This window comes from Pelodiscus sinensis, chromosome 5, assembly GCF_052426305.1.
Source record: "Pelodiscus sinensis isolate ZL-2025 chromosome 5, ASM5242630v1, whole genome shotgun sequence".
Lineage (NCBI taxonomy): Eukaryota > Metazoa > Chordata > Testudines > Trionychidae > Pelodiscus > Pelodiscus sinensis.
The window spans coordinates 130099289-130118001 of record NC_143056.1 but is presented as its reverse complement, the minus strand read 5'-3'; the positions used below and the strand labels follow the sequence as shown (position 1 = coordinate 130118001).

At 63.4% G+C, this 18713-nt stretch overlaps 1 protein-coding gene across 4 annotated transcripts; it reads left to right on the top strand.

Moving 5' to 3' along the window:
- Positions 1–3079: 3079 nt before the first annotated feature.
- MAX (MYC associated transcriptional regulator X) lies at positions 3080–18390 on the top strand. 4 transcript variants are annotated; one of them, XM_075929127.2, is made up of 5 exons: positions 3080–3270; positions 3350–3376; positions 12034–12141; positions 16432–16555; positions 17328–18390. In XM_075929127.2, the coding sequence occupies exons 1-5, from the start codon at positions 3235–3237 to the stop codon at positions 17510–17512; spliced, it is 480 nt and encodes a 159-aa protein (XP_075785242.1). In that variant the 5' UTR covers positions 3080–3234; the 3' UTR covers positions 17513–18390. The 4 variants fall into 4 exon arrangements, with proteins under 4 accessions (XP_075785242.1, XP_075785241.1, XP_075785243.1 ...); XM_075929126.2 differs by having other exon boundaries at positions 16426–16555; XM_075929128.2 differs by lacking the exon at positions 3350–3376 and having other exon boundaries at positions 3081–3270; positions 16426–16555.
- Positions 18391–18713: the final 323 nt, after the last annotated feature.

Sequence of the window (18713 nt, the reverse complement as noted above, 5' to 3'; positions counted from 1 at the left end):
GTGATTCCTGATCAAGAAAAAGTTGCTGCAATGCACCTGTGATCACACACTCAGAATATGCCACCAGACGTTGAAATGTGTCATCATTTTGGATAAGTGTTTTCAAAGACTATCCACTGTTACGTAAGATTAGTGTTCTGTTGTGGTCATGATTCATAACAGCCTACCCATGCACGCTGGGATTTTCAACTTTGACAAGGTTAAAAACAAAAGGAAGAAACTGACTCAACAGCTCACCTGAGGTGCATCTTTTGAGCCAGACTGGGCCAAGATCCTGATCAATAGGTAGGTCCACCCAGCACGTTATGTAAGTGAAAAGCCACTTTCCTGCATTTCTCCTGTATTTAAAAATGTTTTACAAGTAGTGTCACTGTCTACTTCTAAAGCTTCAGAGGGGGAGCCAAGTTAGTCTGTAAATGGAAAGACTTAAACAACAACAAAGAATCTGGCAGCACCTGAAAGACTAACAAAACATGTAGATGAGATCCTGAGCTTTCGTGGGCACAACTTCATCTGAAGAAGTGGGTTGTGCCCACGAAAGCTCATGATCCAATCTACATGTTTTGTTAGTCTTTCAGGTGCTGCAGGACTATTTTGTTGTTTTTTAAGTTTGTCTAATTCTATTGGAACTTGAAGTGATGAGGTTTAAGCTAGCATGTCTTGCTCTTTGTTGTGATTTGATGATATTATTGTTTGGGTTGTGGGAATAAGTATTTTGCTTCCACTGTATCTCTCTCTCTCTCTCTCTCTTACTCACTCTCTCACACACACACACACACACTCTCTCTCTCTCTCTCTCTCACACACACACACACACACACACACACACACACACACACACACACACACACACACACACACACACGACAGGGTTATTGGCAGAGGGTTGCCAGATACTTTCACAAAAAATACCAAACATGGCAGGAAAAAAAATAAAAACCACACAACCTCCCCCCGCCCAGTCACTGCACCTTTAAATCCCCACACTCCCCTGCCCCCACCAAATGCGGCAGGGGAGGAATGTCCGAAGCAGCCTTCCATCCAAGAAAAACAGAAAATACCGGACATTTTACATGTGCAGTATTTTCTGTTTTTTTTTTATCAGACAGAGGCCACAAATACAGGACTGTCTGGGCCAATCCCAGACAACGTGGCAACCCTACGTTTGAAATCCAGTGCACAGCATGGAGGAGTTTGCTCAGCCTCAGTCCTTGAGTCTCCACAGGCTTCCTTGAGTGAGCCTCCCCTACTTCATTTGTGCCTCTCTCATACTTTCCCTCTCCTCCAGTCCTGCTGCTGGGTCCCAGCACTGGCTGTGAATTTGAGGGATGCTCCCGCTTCCATACTTCAAAACAAATGAAGGGGCCTTGAATTCACCATTCAGAGGAGGGCTCCACCCAGCTCCTCTCAAAGGACTCCTCCACAGCTGACCCAGTGCAAATAGATTTGCTGTCCTTATTTGTGTCCTGCCATCAGACCCACCCACAGCACTGCAGTCCTAAATACTAAAGTCACCCACACACTACTGTCCCGCCTGCCTTACGAGCTACTCCTTTTTATCCAAACCAGCACCTGGGCCCATCTTTCCGACACCTTCACATGGAGATCCAGGGATCAACGTGGCCCAAACTGAGCGCCTGACGTCCCCCCAAGCCAACTTCTCTTTTCTCTTTCACTGTGGACACTGCCCCGACAGTCCGGGCTTGGCCTCTCTACGGATTCAGGCTCCGTCTAAATCTTGCTAGTTCACTAATTCATAGATTCCAAGGTTGTGATAATCAATTGTGTCTTCCTGCCTAAAAGGGGAGAAAACTGCCCCCAAATAAATCCTGGGCAGGATCCCCCCCCAGTTCAGTCTTTGGGGACACTGGGCAGAGCCACCCCAGTGTGGGCATTGTGGGGTCTGAAGTCAGGGGCCACTATTCGGGGCATGTCTTTAGTGGGGGGAGAGGCCTTGGCCATTGTCCATCCACGTGGGTTGTGTGAGGGCCCTCCTTATGAAGTTGGTGGGGTCTATGCCCTCTAGGTGCAGAGAGCCTTGGCCACGGCCCTCCCCTCATGTAGATACTGTGCCCCCTAGGTGTGGTAGGGGCCTCTGCTGAGGGTGCAGGCTCTGGGTGTGACGGGATGAGAGGCTCGGGATGCAGGAGGAGGCTCAGGACTTGGACAGAGGATTGTGGTATGGCGGGGGAGTGAGGGTCGTGGGCTCTGGGAAGGAGTTTGGGTACAGGAGGAGACTCCGGGCTGGGATATGGGAGGGAGTCGGGGGTATTTGGACCTGGCAGCATCTGCTGCAGCTCCTAGGAAGTAGCACTCGAAAGTGCTGTCCCTGCAGCTTCCAGTGGTCATGGCTCCTAGCCAATGGGAGCTGCGGAGCCAGCACTCCACACGCTGCCCCCCCCCACCCACTAGTGACAGCTCCGCAGCTCCCATTGGCCAGGAACCGTTGCCAAGTGACAGCTGTGCCGCTCCCATTGGCCGGGAACTGGGACCACTGGGAGCTGCAGAAGCTGTGGACTGCACCTTCCCCTGCCTAGGAGCCGCAGGGGTCTGGGAGCTGGGTGGAGCCAAGGGGGCTGGGCCCCCTCCCTGCTACCCACCCGACTTGTAACCGCCCAGGTGGCTGGGCCTTTCCACCGGCCGCTCCAGCCAAAAACCAGCTGCCTGGCCAGGCCACCCGACCCCTGGTGGGCAGGCGCCTGGGAGACCCCCATTGCTGTGCAGGGTGGGGGGGGCTGGGGCACCCAGCGAGGGCTCCGCGCCCCCTAGGTAGGGCAGCAGCCCTGAGCACCGCCCCTCCCCCCCCCGGGAGGTGCTGAGCAGGGTGGGGAGCCGCGCAGTCCCCGCCTCCCATCCACGTGTCCTCTTCCCCGCCGAGTCCCTTCCTCCTCGCCCGAGACTACAACTCCCGGCGTGCGCCGCGCCGCCGCCTCTGCGCCGGCGCCGGGGGCTGCGGGGCCGCGCGCGGGGCCCGCCGGGGGCTGTAGTGCGCGGCGCCGGCCCCCCGCCCGGCGGCCGCGGCGCGGCGGACTCCAGCCCCCAGCAGGCCCCGCGGCGGGAGGCGGCGCTGGCGGTCACGTGGCCGGGGAAGGGGGGGGAGGGCGGCGCACGGTGGAGCAGGCAGCGGCGGCGGCGGCGCGGCTGGGGCTGCGGGAGGCGGCTGCGCGGTGCGGGCTGTTGTTGTGGCGCCCCGCCCGGCTCGGCTCGGCTCGGCGCGCCCGGAGGCCCGGCAGCATGAGCGACAACGATGACATCGAGGTGGAGAGCGACGTGAGTGGCGCCCCTGCCCCCCCCGGCCCGCCGGCCGCCCGCCAGTAACGCGAGTGTCTCTGTCTCTCTCTTATTGCAGGACGAGCAGCCGAGGTTTCAGTCTGCGGTACGTGCTGCCTTCGCGCCCCGCCCGGCCCAGAGCGCCAGCGCCGGGGGGGCAGGCCGAGTGCGCCGCGGGCGGGCCGGGGAGCGGACCCAGCTGGCGCTGGGCTCATGTGATCCCGGGCGGACGGGGCTGAGCGGCCGGGGCTGGCGTCCAGGCAGGGAGATGTGCAGGGGGGTCCGGGACCCAGGCGAGCCGGTATCAGGCGATGTGCAGGGGGATCTGGGATCCAGGGCGAGCCGGTATCAGGCGATGTGTAGGGGGATCCGGGACCCAGGAGAGCCGGTATCAGGCGATGTGTAGGGGGATCCGGGACCCAGGAGAGCCGGTATCAGGCGATGTGTAGGGGGGTCCGGGACCCAGGAGAGCCGGTATCAGGCGATGTGTAGGGGGGTCCGGGACCCAGGCGAGCCGGTATCAGGCGATGTGCAGGGGGATCCGGGACCCAGGAGAGCCGGTATCAGGCGATGTGCAGGGGGGTCCGGGACCCAGGAGAGCCGGTATCAGGCGATGTGCAGGGGGGTCCGGGACCCAGGCGAGCCGGTATCAGGCGATGTGCAGGGGGGTCCGGGACCCAGGAGAGCCGGTATCAGGCGATGTGCAGGGGGATCCGGGACCCAGGAGAGCCGGTATCAGGCGATGTGCAGGGGGGTCCGGGACCCAGGCGAGCCGGTATCAGGCGATGTGCAGGGGGATCCGGGACCCAGGAGAGCCGGTATCAGGCGATGTGTAGGGGGGTCCGGGACCCAGGAGAGCCGGTATCAGGCGATGTGCAGGGGGGTCCGGGACCCAGGCGAGCCGGTATCAGGCGATGTGCAGGGGGGTCCGGGACCCAGGCGAGCCGGTATCAGGCGATGTGCAGGGGGGTCCGGGACCCAGGAGAGCCGGTATCAGGCGATGTGCAGGGGGGTCCGGGACCCAGGAGAGCCGGTATCAGGCGATGTGCAGGGGGGTCCGGGACCCAGGCGAGCCGGTATCAGGCGATGTGCAGGGGGATCCGGGACCCAGGAGAGCCGGTATCAGGCGATGTGTAGGGGGGTCCGGGACCCAGGAGAGCCGGTATCAGGCGATGTGTAGGGGGGTCCGGGACCCAGGCGAGCCGGTATCAGGCGATGTGTAGGGGGGTCCGGGACCCAGGCGAGCCGGTATCAGGCGATGTGCAGGGGGGTCCGGGACCCAGGAGAGCCGGTATCAGGCGATGTGTAGGGGGATCCGGGACCCAGGAGAGCCGGTATCAGGCGATGTGCAGGGGATCCGGGACCCAGGAGAGCCGGTATCAGGCGATGTGTAGGGGGATCCGGGACCCAGGAGAGCCGGTATCAGGCGATGTGCAGGGGATCCGGGACCCAGCAGAGCCGGTATCAGGCGATGTGTAGGGGGATCTGGGACCCAGGAGAGCCGGTATCAGGCGATGTGTAGGGGGATCCGGGACCCAGGAGAGCCGGTATCAGGCGATGTGTAGGGGGATCTGGGACCCAGGAGAGCCGGTATCAGGCGATGTGTAGGGGGATCTGGGACCCAGGAGAGCCGGTATCAGGCGATGTGTAGGGGGGTCCGGGACCCAGGAGAGCCGGTATCAGGCGATGTGCAGGGGGGTCCGGGACCCAGGAGAGCCGGTATCAGGCGATGTGTAGGGGGTCCGGGACCCAGGCGAGCCGGTATCAGGCGATGAGTAGGGGGATCCGGGACCCAGGCGAGCCGGTATCAGGCGATGTGTAGGGGGTCCGGGACCCAGGCGAGCCGGTATCAGGCGATGTGTAGGGGGGTCCGGGACCCAGGAGAGCCGGTATCAGGCGATGTGTAGGGGGGTCCGGGACCCAGGCGAGCCGGTATCAGGCGATGTGTAGGGGGATCTGGGACCCAGGAGAGCCGGTATCAGGCGATGTGTAGGGGGGTCCGGGACCCAGGAGAGCCGGTATCAGGCGATGTGTAGGGGGATCTGGGACCCAGGCGAGCCGGTATCAGGCGATGTGTAGGGGGATCCGGGACCCAGGAGAGCCGGTATCAGGCGATGTGTAGGGGGATCCGGGACCCAGGAGAGCCGGTATCAGGCGATGTGCAGGGGGATCCGGGACCCAGGAGAGCCGGTATCAGGCGATGTGTAGGGGGGTCCGGGACCCAGGAGAGCCGGTATCAGGCGATGTGCAGGGGGGTCCGGGACCCAGGAGAGCCGGTATCAGGCGATGTGCAGGGGGGTCCGGGACCCAGGAGAGCCGGTATCAGGCGATGTGCAGGGGGGTCCGGGACCCAGGCGAGCCGGTATCAGGCGATGTGCAGGGGGATCCGGGACCCAGGAGAGCCGGTATCAGGCGATGTGTAGGGGGGTCCGGGACCCAGGAGAGCCGGTATCAGGCGATGTGTAGGGGGGTCCGGGACCCAGGCGAGCCGGTATCAGGCGATGTGTAGGGGGATCTGAGATCCAGGAGAGCCGGTATCAGGCGATGTGTAGGGGGATCTGAGATCCAGGAGAGCCGGTATCAGGCGATGTGCAGGGGATCCGGGACCCAGGAGAGCCGGTATCAGGCGATGTGCAGGGGGATCCGGGACCCAGGCGAGCCGGTATCAGGCGATGTGTAGGGGGGTCCGGGACCCAGGAGAGCCGGTATCAGGCGATGTGCAGGGGGTCCGGGACCCAGGAGAGCCGGTATCAGGCGATGTGTAGGGGGTCCGGGACCCAGGCGAGCCGGTATCAGGCGATGTGCAGGGGGATCCGGGACCCAGGAGAGCCGGTATCAGGCGATGTGTAGGGGGGTCCGGGACCCAGGAGAGCCGGTATCAGGCGATGTGTAGGGGGGTCCGGGACCCAGGCGAGCCGGTATCAGGCGATGTGTAGGGGGATCTGAGATCCAGGAGAGCCGGTATCAGGCGATGTGTAGGGGGGTCCGGGACCCAGGAGAGCCGGTATCAGGCGATGTGTAGGGGGGTCCGGGACCCAGGCGAGCCGGTATCAGGCGATGTGCAGGGGGATCCGGGACCCAGGCGAGCCGGTATCAGGCGATGTGTAGGGGGATCTGGGACCCAGGGCGAGCCGGTATCAGGCGATGTGTAGGGGGATCTGGGACCCAGGAGAGCCGGTATCAGGCGATGTGTAGGGGGGTCCGGGACCCAGGAGAGCCGGTATCAGGCGATGTGTAGGGGGATCTGGGACCCAGGAGAGCCGGTATCAGGCGATGTGTAGGGGGGTCCGGGACCAGGGCGAGCTGGTATCAGGTGTTGCAGGCAGGGAGATGTGTAGGGGGGATCTGGGATCCCGGGTGAGCCAGTATCAGGCGATGCAGGCAGGGAGATGTGTAGGGGGGATCTGGGATCCAGGGCGAGCTAAGCTGGGGTGATGCAGGCAGGGAAGTGTGTAGGGGGGATCAGGGGCTGGGGTCCAGGCCATGGGAGGACCTGTGAGGCTCATGTGTTAGAGGTGTGGAGTGGGATTCGGAAGGGGCACGTGAGGTAGGATGGGACTGTAGGTCAGGCATGGTGGGATTGGGAAGGGGGGTTTTCTAGATCCGGGAGATGTGGGGTGGTGACAGGCGGGGGAGGTGGAAAAGCGCATCTGTAGCAGACACAGGTGAAGTGGGGATTCAAGATATTGTGGGAAGGAGGGTTTAGGCCCAGTGTGTTTGGGTTGGTGGTGTGTGAGATTGGGGCAGGCAGAGGAGACTTTCTGGGGGGAGAAAGTGTGTGAGATCCAGGGGATAAGTGGGGGTTTGTGGAGAGGACTGTTAGCCTGCTGTGCTAGGTTGGGGGGTGAACAGAGGGGGATGTAAGCTGGGTGTGCATGAAGGAGGATTTGGAGGGGAATCTGACCCCACCCCTACTGTACACACTCATTCCAAAGTGTGTAGGGAATCTACACTGTGTATGTGGAAGAGATCTTGGCTAGACATAGCCGTGATAGAAGAGGGGATCTAGGCTGGGCTTGTGGGCAGGGGGAGTGAGGGATCTAGGACAGCCAGGCATGCGGGAGGGGGATCTAGGCCAGCTGAAGGTGCTTGTGGTATGTGGGGGCTGGCTGAGTGTGTACACGTGGGGCGGGTCTCGGCTGGACGTGTGTGGGGGAAATTAGGGAGGATCTAGGCTGGGCACGTGGAGAGGTTCTAGCTTGGGCATGTGCAGGATCTAGACCAGGGTATGAGGAATTGGAGGGGGGCCCTAGTCTGGATGTGTGGGGAGGATTGTGCTGCAAGCCCTGTGTGTGGGGCTCGGCCCTGCCTGGGGACGACTGGGCAGCGCAGGTTGGCTGCGGAGGAGTGACGGGGGGGTCTCGCACACCAGGAGCTGTGTGGGTTTGGGGGAGAGACCCCTTTCTCTGGGGAGAGTAGCATGGAGTGTGCAGGAATTACTGGGCTGAGATCTTCTGGGACAGTAAATATGAATGGGTGACGCTGGCTCTGTCTTGGGGGCCTGGCTGGCTTTTTGATAAATGCATTTAGCTGGGCTGGTTTTTGGCCTCCCGAGCTGCGTTGCTGTCTGAGGTGTCCCTGGTCGGGTTTTCTGTGGGGTCTAGTCTGTAAAGCCTGCTCTGCAAGAAGCAACTCGTGGGACTTAGCTCGGCTTGCCAGGTTGTAGATCGCTGGGCCTTGTGGCTACCCGTCCGATTCCTTGGCTCGCCTTGAGTGTCGTTGTCTGCCTAGACGGTTAGATAGTTTGAGATCCCCTATTGATGCTTATCCCTGTACCAGGCCTTGCCTAGGCCTGTGAGATTGTAATAAATCGCTTGCTCCTTGAATCCTTTGGGGAATGGTGCAGGTTGGCCAAACACGTCTACCCTGTGTAAAAAGACCGTCCTCGGCTGCTCTTCGAATAGGTCTGGGCTGTTTCTGTTCACCCCTGGATGATCGAATTGAATCTTGCTGGCTGGCTTGAAATTGTGTGTGCTCTCCTCTCCAGGAGGCCTACGTCTAGGCAAGTCCTAGCTGTGTGATCGGCTTGGAAGGCCCTTGCTGATAGATATGGTTTCGTAAATACTCTCCCCCTGGCTGTGTGAACGACTCACACAAGCAGCAGGAACAGTGAAAGTGGCTACGTACACGCAGCTGTCAGGTACTGGAAGAAAAGAAACTGAAAGTCCTGGACACTTTTTCAAACCTTTCGGTTTCCGTGATCTTGGGTGTTTCTGGTAAGAACCGTAAGTAAACATGGCTCAGACGGAAGTGGTGGCTGCTTTTTTTTAAGAATCAGGAAGGATTTCAGGTCTCCGCCAGAGGGTGGCAGTGGAGAGGAAGCGACTACTTGAAGCCACGAATTTGCGTGGCCATGTTTATGAATCGCTCGGAATTGCAGTGAAAATGTCTCTTGTTGCAAATCTTCCTCCGCGGCGGTTGAACCCTAAACCCGTTGGCCTCCTGCTAGTGGGGGAGAAGCAGGCCGTGAAATGCTCTGTTTGCACTGCCCAGCTGGACTGAAATGCCCCCAGTAAATTAGCTTTCGCCGCTTGGAGCGAGTTGGAGCATCTACAAAACTCGGTGCTTGCTCCAGACAACTTGCTCAGAGTGGCTGGTGTGGGAAGTGCGGGGTGGCTGCTTTATTTATTTATTTATTTTTTAAGACAAAGGCTTCCTTAGAGAAGTCTTGGGAGCCAATGACTTTGGAAGTCCCTTTGTCTTCCCTTTGCCAGCTGGTGGAAAAGCCCCCCGTGAGCATTGGCTTGGGTTGTTGGCCTGGAGAAGAGCGATCCCCCCGCCGAGCGGTGCGTGGTTCCTTCCGCTCCCTTGTGAATTGATCTGTGTGTGGAACATGCACCTTGCCCAGAGGGGGGGATGGGGCGCCGTGATACCCCGAGATTCAAGCTGCCGGAAAAGAGCTGCCTTGGTCAGCATTGATGGCCTAGCGCACGTGCCCCCCGATGCACCGTGCCGAGGGGCGCAGTCGCCGAGAGACGGTCCCTTGAAAGCACCCGCGCGGTTTGGGGGGGACCATTTCAAGGGAGATTTTTAAAAGCCGCCTTGTGGCAGCTGCCCCTCCTGGGATCAGGCCCTGGCTTGCCCTGCTCCGATTGGGGCAGGGTGTCTCCTGGCTGCCTCTGGTGGGTTTGCAGAGCAGCCGTGTCCGGGGCGCCGAGCGGGCAGCAGGAGAGCTCTCGGTGCGTGTTCCTCTGGAGCTGGGGCGTGGGCACTAGCGGCTCGTCGCACGTAGTCCAGATTGCTGCCTGCGTGTTCGGCCCGGCGCTGGCCCGCGGGAGACCTGGAAGGGGGCAGCTTTGTGCCTATCCCCCATGTGTCATTAGATGACCTGACGCGGGGTTAGGGTTCAGCTGCTTCCTAGGTAGGCCGGCCCCCCCCGCCTGGGCTGTGTTGGGCCGTGCCTTCTGCTGCTGGTGGGGGCGATGGGAGCGCTCCATCTGTCCCAATGCGGGGGGGTGGAGAGACCAGGTGGGCAGTGCACAGACTCCACGGAGGGGCGCGTTGCAAGGGACGGCTCGTCCGGTGACCGCGACTCTTAAAGGCCAAGCAGAGCCCAGGCCAGCCAGCCTCACGTCTGAGCCAGGGTTTGGCTGGTGGGTGCCAGGCACCGGGGTTGGGAGGTTTCCTTCCTCTCTGGCTGTGCCCGGCTGGCAGCCCCTGCAAGGCAGCGCGGGGCTGGCTGAAGCGGAGCCCCTCCGCAGCGCTAACGAGCCTCACATGGCCGCAGGCCGTGCCGGCCCATGAATGGGGCACTGTTGTCACGCAGGCCTCGCTTGGCACCGGGCACGGCTTAAGCCACGGGCGCTGTCGGGGGGGGGGGCAGGCAACCCCTCCAGAGCGGGGCATGGGAGGGCCCAGGGCTGTCGCCTTTGCTCCTGGCTGGCTTAGGGCTCGCTGCTCCCTGGCTGGGGGCTGCTGTCTGCTAGGCCGTCCCGTGTCTCGTTGCTGCAGGTGGCAGCCCTTGTGCTCTGGGTCTGCGCCCGTCAGCCCTGGCCCTGCCTGCGTTGTCAAGCCAGCTCGCAGGGTGGCCGGGAACGGCGCCAGGTGGAAAACCAAAGCCTCTGCTGAATGTCAATGGCCGTATTCTTCTCCTGCCGTTTGCTCTGGGGGCTGCTCGGCCGCTGGGCCTGAGTGCGCGGCAGCCACTGCTGGCGGCTTTGTGCCTGCTGAGCTCCCCTGGCGCTGCCTTCGAAAGGCCCCGCCGGGAAGGGGGCAGCCCTGGCTCCCAGGACAGGTGCGTCCGGCCGGGCCGTGCTCTCTTGGGGACGGCCCGGGGCTCTGGTCGGGCTGGGGAGCAGCACCCAGAGCAACTGCCCCTTTGGCTGGAGCCAGGGTGGGGAGGGCTGAACTGGGCAGTTGTCCGGCAAGGGGGGGAATCCAGGGCGACTACATTTGGCCTGTCGTGGGCAGCTACTGCTTGCCCGCCCCAGAGCGGCTTGGGGGAAGGGATCTGCGTACCGATAGGGCCGCCGGGGGGCAGCACTTGGAGCCCATGCAGAGCCGGCTCTGGCGACAGTCGAGGGACCTTTTGGGGTGGGCCCTGCTAAGGCAGAAGGGGGTAGCCGGGAACAGAGAGGGCGGCTTCCATTCCTGACGGGCTGCGTCGGGGGCTGGCTCCGTGCAAGCGTGTGGCTGTAGTGAACCCCCCTGTTGGCCGGGGGCAGCTGGCACCCCCGTGGTAACAGCCCAGGGTCGGTGTGGCCTGGCGCTCCTCTGGGAACAGGCCCGCGGGGCGCCGGTGGCAGGGACCTGCCTTTGCTGGGAGGAGGAGGGAAGGTGGATTTCAGGCCCCAGGCCTGAGAGCTCAGCGCTTTGCGAAGCGGAGCCAGCGCACGGCTGGAGCTGAGAGCGTGGGCATCGCCCCGCCGGTAGGTGGGGCACGCCGGGTCCCAGTAGGGCCTGGCAGCTAGCGCACTGCGCGGTGGTGCCAGTGCCCGGGCAGGCTGCCTTGCAGTGCAGCAGCCAGGTGGGCCCGGTGGGAGCGCAGCGTTCTCGTCTCCTAACCCGCCCGTTGGCCTCCAGGCGTCGCTCCCCCAAGCCAGTGCCGCCCGCTCCGTGCCCTGCCCCGAGTCTGCCAGCACAGGAAGGCGGCTGGGATCTGTGGGCACGTGAGGCTGCCAGAGAAGGAGACGCTGGAAAACCATTGCCCGTGCCAGCGTGGCACCTGGCGTCCCATTTGGAGGCCGGACAGGATGATCTCAAGGTGCCATCTGGCTCTGGGATGCAGGGGACCTGCCATGTCCCTTGTGCGCAGGCTGGGAGGAGAGGTGGGGGTCAGAGGCAACGGAGGACGATGGGAGTGAGCCCCGATCCTCCCCAGCCCCACCAGCATGGACAGACGGGGGCTCCCAGCTGAGCCTGACTTCCCCCGCGGCTCCTCAGGAGTGCAGGAGGGGACACGTTGCTGGGGCTGACGTTTCCGCCGGCACCTGGACCACCCCAGGGGATGCCACCCCGGTGGCTGATCTGCACCAGCTGTTCGCTTCCGTCGCGAGTGTTTCTGGTTGGCTGTGAGCGTGGAGGCGGGGCCGGCCGGAGCGTGAGGGCGGGGCCTCCTCCTGCCCCGATGCCAACTCTTTCTCCGTGCACCTGCCTCGAGCTGCCCTGGCTGCCGCTGCCCTTTCTCCTCCCCCTCTTTCTTTGCCTCCAGCAGGGCCGTACCGCAGAGACCGCTGCCCCCGAGCGCAGGGCCGCCGGCGCCCTCCCCGCCAGGCCAGGCCAGGCTGCAGGGCCCTAACCCCCGTCTCTGTCCCTCTCTCGCAGGCTGACAAGAGGGCGCATCACAACGCGCTGGAGCGCAAGCGCAGGGACCACATCAAAGACAGCTTCCACAGCCTGCGGGACTCCGTCCCCTCCCTCCAGGGAGAGAAGGTGAGTTTACTGAGAGACCTGGTGCCCGGCCTGGCTTGGCTGCCTCCCACATGCGTTGCCGGCCGTTCAGAACCGCCCTGCAGCCCAGGCTGAGACACGCGGCCAGGAGCGACCCAAGAGACCCACCCGCCGCTGGGGGCCTGAGGTCCGGAGCCCACGGTCAGTGCTGGGCGGGGTGCCTCAGTGTCAGAGCCGGGGGGCATATGAGGAGATGGCAGCCGCTGACACACCGGGGATCGAACCGGGGCCCTCCTGAGCTGCTCTAGCTTGAGCTGGCAGCTGGTGTCTTCAATGGATGGGCATGGAAGGGCCAGGCCTGAGCGTGGGGGCGGGGCCAGGCCTGAGCGTGGGGGCGGGGCCAGGCCTGAGCGTGGGGGCGGGGCCAGGCCTGAGCGTGGGGGCGGGGCTTGCAGGGGGCGGAAACTAGCCCTCGTCCTCCTGGCCACACGGGGTCTGCGGGGGCTTGGCCTGGCCCCACACCTGGCCTGGCACAGCTCGATTTCCAAACGCTCCAAGTTGCCTGGCTGGTTGGCACGTCAGCCTGCCCTCCCCTGGCAGGGATCCGCGCAGCCGCAGCCCACTTGCTGCAAGCCTTGGGTGCTGCCCACGTGCCTGGGCCACTGCGCTGGGGTAGATGGGCATCCCCTGGCCTGCTGTGGGCAGGGCCCTGTCTCCCCTGAGACCCTTAGTGCCAGGGCATGATCGTGGGGCTTCCCGGAGGCCGGCTGGGCAGTTCTCCGGCCTCGTGCTGGCCGCTGGCCGACCTGGGTTGGAGCAGGCAGGGTCCCGGTGAGGCTCCGTTCCTGGTTCTCGTGGCCTCCCGTCGCACTGGGCCGGCTGGCAGGGCAGGGCTCCCGGGAGGCCCGTGGGATGGAGCAGCCGTGCCTGTGACTGCAGAGCCTGCCTTTGGCCCTGCGTTGTTTCAGAGGGAGTCGGCGCTGACGCCGGCTCTGAGCTCGGAGGCCGAGTAGGACCCCGGTCCCGGCAGACTGCGGGCGGAGCTCTGGAAAGCACGAGGGAGTGCAGCCCCGGCTCCTGGGGTAGCCCAGAGAGCCGTGTGGAGGCTCCAGGCTGGGCGCTTCCTGCTAGGCAGCATTCCTGGGGAAGCAGTCGGGTCTGTGACGCTGTATCGCAGCCGGGATGGACCCACCCTTCCTCAGTCAGGCTGACGGGGCCCTATAGCTGGCTCCCGAGTCCTAGCCTGGGCTCTTCACGGCCCTGCTGGCTGCTTAGCCCGGCTGCACGGCCGGCCGCCCACTGAGCTGCGGAAAGCCGGAGGCGGGAGGCCAGGCCCCCGCGTTTGGAAATGGCAGTGGGGGAGGTGCCGGGGTGATGCTGTCGGAGCCGGTCTCCCCCTGGGGGGAGCTTTTGCTGCACAGTTCCCTGCTGCCTTGGAGAGATCCGGCCGAAGAAGCCCAGCCCATGTAATATCCGCTCCTGGGACCATCCTGTCCACAGCCCAGAGGAGAAACTCCACCCGCTGCTCTGGGTAGGAGACTGTTATCCCCACGGCGGCCCCTAGGCGGCGAGGCCCGTGGGTCCGGCTGGGGCCGAGGCAGAGTTAGGACTCGGGGGTGCGGTTTGAGAGGAGGCATTGAAAGGACACGGGGCTCTTTCGTGTGGGGCCCTCACCGTACTTCACAGGAGCATTCCCGGCCGGAAACCTGGCCCAAGCACCTGGGTTTGGAGCCGCACTGAGACCAGACTTCTCTGCACAGATCCGCCTGTCCCGTGCGGAGGGCCCCGCCCCCCGCCTAAAACAAGGCCCTTGCACAGCTAAGGCCCGGAATGAACCCCAGTCAGATCGTGAAGGGATCGTGACTCCTGGCTCCCAGTCCCTGGCATCTTCATCTAGGCCCTGGGCTATTGGAGAGGAGCTGGAGGGTCGGGATGTGTTTGGCTTTAACTGCGGCTGCAGTACAGCAGGGCTGGGCGCGGGAGACACAGAGCGAGCATCTGAGGGGGAGGCTCAAGCTGCTTGGCCGAACCGAACACGCTTTCCCAGGACGGCCCAAGTAGCTGGCTCCTATGCCAGGCGGGAGGGATGCCCGTGGTCAGCTGGAAGAAACAGTTCAGCACCGTTTTGCTCAGACTTTCCGAAACCGTTCAGCTGGAACCGGAGGCCGGACCTGGGAAATTTCAGCCTGAGCACTCGAAACGGGGGAGAGGGCGGATCGTAAGGGGAAAGGTCGGGCAAGCTGACCGCAGGGGTTTCAACTGCTCCCCCCAAGCAGAGTAATTGGGTCACGTGCGGTGCTGCAGCGGGAAGCGCGGCGCACTACGCCCCCGGGGGGATTCGCCCCTCTTCCCGCACAGCACTGGTCCCCCGCAGATTTGTTTGCTTCCCCGCAGAAAAATGACTTTGCTGGGGAGGCAAAGGGAAGCCGCAAGAGTGGTCACGGGACCCTCCCCCCACTACGTTTTGGGTACCCTGCTGAATCAATGCGGGACAGAGGAAGACCCAGCGGGTGGCTCTTGCCCTTCGCTGGACTCAGCTGCTAGTCCCGGCTGGGCTGGGGCGGACGGACCCGCCTCTTTCCCTGCAGGGCAGCCCGGCCGTGTCAGACGCAGCCCCTCTTGCGCTGCAGGGGAGGGGTCACTGTCCAGGGAGCTGCTCCCCCATCCACCCAACCCTCCTGCTGGGTCTCACCCCCATCACACGCACACCTGGAGCCCCGCCCCTCATGTTCCACTCCCCCTGTACTTGAACCTCCCTGACCCAGATCCCCAACCAGCTGCACGTGGATCTGAGCCCTGCTCCCAGAGCTCTAGACCCTCTGCTGAACCCCAGCCACCTTCTCCTGGGACCACCCACTGCCCAGGCTGCCCCACACAGAACCCTCCGCCCACACCTGGATCCTGCCTGCCCACACCTGTGCCTGGCATAGAGGGGCAGGGCCCTGGAGTGTTTGTGGGGCAGGCCAGGTCCTGCTGAGTCCGTGTTCTGGATGGGGAACGCCCAGCACTGGGCAGCCAGTGGCCTGTGCACCCCGCTGCGGCCTCCCCTTTGATTTGGAGAAAACGCACAAAGGGCGAATGTCTTGGAGCAGTGCACCCTGGGAGCAGGCTGGACTGCCAGGCAGGGGTGCTGGCAGGCCCCTTGCTCAGTGCAAAATGCCAGGGACAGTGGCCTCTGTCCAGCCTGGTCTCTGCAAACTCCTCCCCACTGCTGTCCTCACTTGGCCCCCCTTCCAACGGGCTCAGGACAGCCTGGCTGGTCTCCCATCCAAGGGCTGCCCTAGTCGGCTCCTGCTGTGCTTCAGAGCAGAACTGCCCTTGGGCTGGGACACCCACGAGCTGCCTGTGCACCTGGGTCTCACTCTCCAGGCTGCTCCTTGGGCCTAGTCCCCACCACCCCCTCCTCCCTGCAGCAGCAGTGGGTGGGGCTGTGCTTTGGGCGGTTGGTCAGCCCTAGCAAAGCTGGTTCTAGTCTCAGGTAGCCTGGGTGCCCCCATGCAGGCTGCATTGTCTGTGCCTCAGTTTGCCAGATGTCAAAGGGGCTGTTGGCCCCAGGCACATGGTTCAGTGTTGGCCGATACTCTGCCGTGCCTGTAACATGCGGGTTTGGTGCAGTTTGTGGTGACTAAGGCCAGGGGGCTGCCCCGGGACAGGGATCACTGTCTCCCCTTGCTGAGCACTGAGCAAGGCTGTCTGTGCGATGAACGACTGCTTTGCAGGATGTGCCAGAAGGGCAGAGTTAAGATGATGCTGGCAACCTTGACCCCATCAAAGGCTGGCTGGTGCTGCAGCTCTGCCATTCCTCTAACGGTGCCTTTGGGGGGAGCACCTTAGGGGGTTTGGAAAGCAAAAGGAAGAAACAAGCATTGCCACCCCCTTTCCCTTGCTCTGGTCCAATTCGGCCACAGCAGTGCTCTGTTCCGGCCTGCATTCCCCGCAGTCGTGGCTGTTCTGTATGCACAAGCCCCCTCCCATGCTTCCTGAGCCGTGCCAGCCAACCGGCTTCCTGCGTCTCACCAGGGCGGGCACACGGAGCACCCCTCCTGCCTGCGGCCAGGGTCCCGGCAAGGGCAAACTGAGGCAGCGTCACTGTCCTGCACCCCCCGCCATGGGCTCAGGCTCTCCCCAGCCTCAGGCAGCGTCGCTGTTGTGCACACGGGGCGGCTCCCCCCCACCCCCAATGGGCCCGGTATTGCTGCAGGCTCCAGCCGAGCCCCTCGGCCCCCCTCTCAGTGCCTAGGCCTGCCCGGCTGCAGGGCCTGCGCCCGGCCTGGGAGCGCCCCACGGGACTGAGGTCTTTATTTTGTTATGTTTTTCCCACTATTGCAACAGGCATCCCGGGCCCAAATCCTGGACAAAGCCACCGAGTACATCCAGTACATGCGCCGGAAAAACCACACGCACCAGCAGGACATCGACGACCTCAAGCGCCAGAACGCACTGCTGGAGCAGCAAGGTGAGGGGCAGCGCCCGCCAGGCCGGGGCCTGGACACTCCTCAGTGGCTCTCGTGCTGCCTTCCCCCAGCTGGACAGCAGTGAGCTGAGCATGTGGGCGGCCACCCAGCTGGCAGCCTGTGTGTCTGCTGGTGGTGCACAGCCGCACGTCTCAGAGCACAGAATATTTATTCCACACATGGATACAAAATTAGAGGGAACCTTGCCTGGGGTGCTTGTCCTGGCACTGGCTTGCCCCAAGCACCTGCCAGCGGGGCTCCGGGGAGGCAGAGGGGGACTGGGCAGGGCGTTGAGTTGCTGAGAGTTGGGCCTGTCCAATGGAGACTGGCAGGGGCCTTCGTTGCAGTGACTGGGGCTCACCCCAGGGTGCCTGGCTCCATGGCAGTGCCCCTGGGAGCTGGGTGCCCATGCGGCCGCTCAGGAGAGATTCCAGCGCTGTCCAGCAATTAGCAGAGCGTCCCTGGCTCAGATCGGTTTCTCTGGGTGGTGCACACCCGCACATGCCTCACATTAACATTTATTCTGCACATAGACACCCTCTTGCCAGGGGGGAGGGAAGCTGTCCCTTGCTCTGCCATGGCCAGCTGGCTCTGTGCTGGCTCCCATCTGGGTACCCGCCAGCGTCGGGAGGTGGGTCGCGGCCCCTGGCGCGCCCTGGAGAGGAGCAGGCTGTAGGGCTTTCTGGCCTCAGGCCCACTGCAGGGGGTCAGGGCTGGCCCAGCGTTGGGAGCGTGCCCGCCGGCAGCAGTGCGAGCTATCCCCTCTCCCCACAGTGCGGGCGCTGGAAAAGGCGCGGTCGAGTGCCCAGCTGCAGGCCAACTACTCGTCGGACAGCAGCCTCTACACCAACCCCAAGGGCAGCGCCATCTCCGCCTTCGACGGCGGCTCCGACTCCAGCTCTGAGTCCGAGCCGGACGAGCCTCAGAGCCGAAAGAAGCTGCGCATGGAGGCCAGCTAGACGCCTGGCAGCGCCCCGGCGCCGTTAGCCCCCTGCCCGCCCGCTCCGTAAGGACTCTCCCTTCTCTCGTAGAGGCTCTCGGACTGCCGCTTTCTGCCCCTCCCGCCCCGGCAGCGTGTCCCCTGGGGGCAGCAGGAGCGCCTGGCCCTCGGCTGGACTCTGGGAGCACTCGGCTCAGGAGACGCGCCCCGTCCCGATTTGACGAGTGTTTCTATTTATACTCGCGCCCGTGAGTCGGGGCTGCTGGGGGAAGGGGCAGAGAGCAGCCTTGCCCGGCGGACATGCCCGGAGCCAGCCTCTCCTCGCCCGGCGGGACAGGCCCCAGGGCAGCCAGCCCTCTGGGCTCCCCCGGGGCTGCGGAGGTGTTTTTTATCTAGGGTGAATGGTGATGAATTGCTATTTATTTCCCGCTCTCGTGCGATCCGGCCAGACTCTGCCGCGGCCCCCAGGGCTCAGGCAACAGATTCGCAAAGTAACGATCAAATTTCCTTGCGGGCGGGCGTCCCTCGGCTGCCTGCCCGCCTTTCGGATGTAAATACCCCCCACATTGGCGCTGGTACTAAGCGCGGCTGCGTTGGGCCGGCCTCGTCCTGGGCGGCTGGGCTCTGTTCCAGCAGGACGTGAAAGGGCGCCCGGGCCAGGCGACGGCCGACACATGCGTGTCTGTACCGGTCTCTCCGTCCTGTCTTCTCCTGCTCCCCCTCCCCAGGTTGTGGCATCCCCCCTCTCTAGTGCGCAGCGTGTAGCAGGCCCCCGGGCCTGGGCCTGGCTCCCTCGGGGGAGCTGAAGTATGTTGTACATACAGCCCCAGAAGTGTCTTGCAAGTTAAGGCTTCCCCTTTACTATGAGACTATAAATAAAAATCTTATTTTATCCTTCCTGCGGGTGGCGGCGTTTTCTTACCAGCGTCCCTGCCAGGCCGCCCTCCCCACCCCGAGCAGGCAACGGCCCCCCGGCGGGCAGCGCTGTTGGCAGCAGAATTTGAGGGCACTGGACGTCCCCGGCCCATTGCCTCGGGGCAGAACTGGAGAGTGAACCCAACGCTTTTCCTCCACCCATCTCAAGGCAAGGCAGGATCCCCCACCCCATTTCACCGCTGGGGAAACTGAGGCACAAGGGACTAGCCTGCCTGCGTTCAGACTGAGCCCATCTCCAGGGCCCTGCCCCCAATGCCACAAGCTGGCTTGGCTCCTCCCCTGGG